The sequence below is a fragment of the Bison bison genome, unplaced genomic scaffold (genome assembly GCF_000754665.1).
Source record: "Bison bison bison isolate TAMUID 2011002044 unplaced genomic scaffold, Bison_UMD1.0 scf7180017864132, whole genome shotgun sequence".
Taxonomy (NCBI): domain Eukaryota; kingdom Metazoa; phylum Chordata; class Mammalia; order Artiodactyla; family Bovidae; genus Bison; species Bison bison.
The window spans coordinates 288,334-292,403 of record NW_011494704.1 but is presented as its reverse complement, the minus strand read 5'-3'; the positions used below and the strand labels follow the sequence as shown (position 1 = coordinate 292,403).

The following is a 4,070-nucleotide window of genomic DNA, read 5'->3' as shown; positions in this document are numbered from 1 at the left end:
GGCTCCCCCGTCCCTGGGATTCTCCAGGCAAGAACACTGGAGTGGGTTGCCATTTCCTTCTCCAATGAATGAAAGTGAAAAGTGAAAGTGAAGTCGCTCAGTCGTGTCCCGACTCTTAGCGACCCCATGGATTGCAGCCTACCAGGCTCCTCCGTCCATGGGATTCTCCAGGCAAGAGTACTGGAGTGGGATGCCATTGCCTTCTCCAAGGACTTACACATTCCAGTTAATTTTATTAAAAATTCAGTTTTTCCTCTCTAGCTTAAAAAAAAAGAGAATATGATTTCCCATAATAGGCTTTTAAGAGGTTAGTATTAATCAGAGACATTAATAGAAGACAGAAGCTTAATTTGTGTTTAGAATACAGTTGAGAATAAAATACTTATATCCATTACATACTAAAATTTTTCTTTTTGAAAACTAATGATAACTTTAGAGTGGCTGTGTTCACTAGGCGTTTCTGCAGTGTAGAAATAGTCATATCTGTGCTGTACAGTTCAATAGTTAGTAGCTCCATGTGCCTGTTAAGCACTTACCGTGTGCAACTGAATATTTTATTAAGCTTTAATTAATGTAACTGCCTGTGACTGCTGTACTGGATAAGGTTCTCTAGAGTAAGATCCACTATAATTGCTCTTATCTAAAACTTATTCAGTAAAACACTTATTCTACAAAGTCCATAGTGTCAACAGGTTTAAAATTCTGTATTGCAGATAAACAATCAGATGGTAGAGGCTCTTTAACGCATAAAGCTGTTATAACAAGAATAACAAAAGGGAGGGGATATATATATATACACACATACACATATACATATACATACACCTATGGCTGATTCATGTTGAGGTTTGACAGGAAACAGCAAAATTCTGTAAAGCAATTCTCTTTCAATAAAAAAAAATAAATTAACTTTTTAAAAAAAAGAATAACAGTAAAAATTCTTTCATGGAGCCTGCTTCATTACAGACTCCACTTTGAGTTCCATGTAAGTTGGAGGACAGGGAAAGAGTTCACTTCCCTTGTTTTGATTCTAGTTTATTTTCACTTACTTTTCCACTTCCTTCACTATATAATAGAGCTGAGATGAGTTTTTAGGATGTTCAGGAGTTCAGCCAGTGAGTACACTCTTAACTGCAGTGAGTGAAAGGTGGGGCATTTGGAAACTTGGGAAAGTGTTAGTTGCTCAGTTGTGTCTGACTCTTTGGGACCCCTTGGACTCTGGCCTACCAGGCTTCTCTATCCATGGAATTCTCCAGGCAAGAATACTGGAGTGGGTTGTCATTCCCTTCTGCAGGGGCTTTTCCTGACCCGGGGATCAAAGCCAGGTCTCCCGTATTGCAGGCAGATTCTTTACCAACTGAAATAAGTGAAAGGTGGGGCATTTGGAAGCCACAGATAATTTTCAGTGAAATCACAACCCAAATTAGCATATCTTAGAAACAAAAATAGTTGATTTCTTTCCTCTGTTTCCCAAAAGACTATCTGAATAGCAGCCATGCTTAACATGATATTAACCAATATCATGCTTGAGGTTTAAAAAAAGTGAGACATGGTCATCTAACATCAGTGAACTTAGAGACTGCCCAAACCCTATAATAATCCATTTTACAGATGAGGGAACCAGAGCAAAAGAGTTTAAATAACTTAACCAAGGTCTTACAGTGTTTTGGAGATAATAATTTCACTGTGGTTTTTTAAGTATTTATGGTAGTCTAAGCAGGGTGTGTGTGTGTCAGTATCGGTGTGTGTTGCGTGTATTTAGAAACTTGTATAGGGATGACAGAATCTTATAAAGAGATAGAGAAGAGCAGTTTCTAGGCATTACAGCTTTGAACAACATGGAAATATGGTCCCTTTTCAAGTTGGGTAGCTCTGTCTCCTGATATCAGGAGTCCCACTGTACATGTTGGGGCTGATAAAAGTGTTTATTTTTAATGCCAGCAAATTTTTATTTGGATACGAATGTATGTTTCTCTAAGGATAAGTCTTTTGCCAAAATGGGAATATAAACTTTTTAATTTCACAAAAGTTAGCATTTCCATATCTTAAATTTCACACCAAGAGGGAATTGATACAGTTTACACTAATTGTACTAATATTTACCCAGGCAAAAGATTTTCCTGAAAGACCAAATCTTTGGGACGATGACTGTAACTTTATTAGATTTGCTAATTATGTCATTTAGCTGTGAGACTTTTTTATATGATGATTCCATGTTTACTTTGGTGGGCTAAGGTAATCAATAGGTTTATGGTTACCCTCTCGAGCAACCCCAAAGCAAGCCATGGTTATTGCTACTGTTGTGTTCACTGTTCGAGTCACTTCTTCTGGTGTCTTCCCCAGAGACGGATTCACTTCCATTATATCTAATCCTGAGAGTAAACCTATAACAACAAATGGAAATAATGTAATTTATTAAATAGCTGACATTTGTAATTTAGTACAGACTGACTTGAATTATTATCCAGGAGTGCAAAGAGGTAGTAACAACTGAAAACATTTCAGTCGTTGTATTATGCAGTGGGCATTCAGAGAGTGTCAAGTTGGGGCTTTGTTTTCAGATCAGGGAGGTATCGATACATATTGGCCAGATGTACACTTTGTCTTGCATTCATTCAGAGTTTTACTCACCTGTTTTGTAAATTTCTTCTGTGATGTAGAGACCTTCTCTGTAAGTCAGACCTCCCTGGACTGGTGTGCCAGTAGCTGGCGTGAAAGATGGGTCCAGTCCGTCAACATCAAAGCTCAAATGAATTGGCCTTTTCTTTCTTTTAAAAGGTGGGAAAGGAATTCAGGTTAAAGTTGGTGGTTTAATATTTAGTAGAAAAATACAGTTCTTTGTTTTACAAAAAGTGACAACCCTGTGAACTTTCATGATTATACTTGCAGGCTTTGTTATTAACTTACATTGACTAGTATTAGTAGCAAGTCGTTTTAATAATATTTATGTTTATACACACACACACACAAACACATCATACCTTCCTAGTAGATAGCTGAATGTTTCTTCCATCACCTTGCCAATTCCCAGTTTATCCACTTCAGTCATTGAAAAGTATTTAATTCCCAGAGTTTTCAAAATATAGCTATGAAAGAGAAGATATTAAGAGAATCTACAGTTTATAAGGAGGCTGACCCTCTTGTTTCCTTTTAGAGAAAAGATCAGTGTGGTAACATTCAAAAATTATTTAAGGGGCTTCCCTGGTGGTCCACCGGTTAATAATCCACCTTGCAATGCAACAGACATTGGTTCGATCCCTGGTCTGGAAAGATATCACGTGCTGCAGAGTGACTAAGCTAGTGTGCCACAACTACTGAACCAGCGTTCCAGAGCCCGTGAGCCACAACTGCTGAAGCCGCACACTGCGACTACTGAAGCCCCCATGCTCTAGAGCCCATGCTTCACAATAGAAACCACCACGTTGGAAGCCCAAGCACCACAACAGAGTAGCCCCCACTCGTCGCAACTAGAGAAAGGCCATGTGCAGCACCAGAGACTCACCATAGCCAAAACATAAATCTTTAAAAATATATATTTAAGTTTGGTGAACTGTATGTATATATCAATAATTTTTAAACAGCAAGTCAAGGCAAAAACCACCTAAATACATACATGTATATCTATGTTGTTGCTGTTTCGTTTGTAAGTCTTGTCTGACTCTTTGCAACCCTATGAACTGTAGCCCACCAGGCTCCTCTGTCCATGGGATTTCCCAGGCAAGAATACTGCGGTAGGTTGCCATTTCCTTCTCCAGGGGATCTTTCCAACCCAGGAATCAAACCCACGTCTTCTGCATTGGCAGGCAGATTCTTTACTGCTGAGCCACCCGGGAAGCTCGTATATGTATATACATGTGTATATTCACGACCCAGATAATCACGATGGTGTGATCACTGACCTAGAGCCAGACATTCTGGAATGTGAAGTCAAGTGGGCCTTAGAAAGCATCACTACGAACAAAGCTAGTGGAGGTGATGGAATTCCAGTTGAGCTATTCCAAATCCTGAAAGATGATGCTGTGAAAGTGCTGCACTCAATATGCCAGCAAATTTGGAAAACTCAGCAGTGG

The 4,070-nt window shown here is 39.0% G+C and overlaps 1 protein-coding gene across 1 annotated transcript in view; it reads right to left on the bottom strand.

The window, feature by feature from the left end:
- Window positions 1–688: 688 nt before the first annotated feature.
- The window catches only part of ARG1 (arginase 1), an 18,049-nt gene continuing 14,667 nt past the window's right edge, over window positions 689–4,070 (bottom strand). Inside the window, exons 7-9 of the mRNA XM_010839682.1 lie at window positions 2,982–3,086; window positions 2,632–2,768; window positions 689–2,384 (exon numbers count right to left, since the gene is read on the bottom strand). Coding sequence (XP_010837984.1) covers window positions 2,218–2,384; window positions 2,632–2,768; window positions 2,982–3,086 — 409 coding nt within the window. The 3' untranslated portion in view covers window positions 689–2,217. The remainder of the gene's footprint in view (window positions 2,385–2,631; window positions 2,769–2,981; window positions 3,087–4,070) is intronic.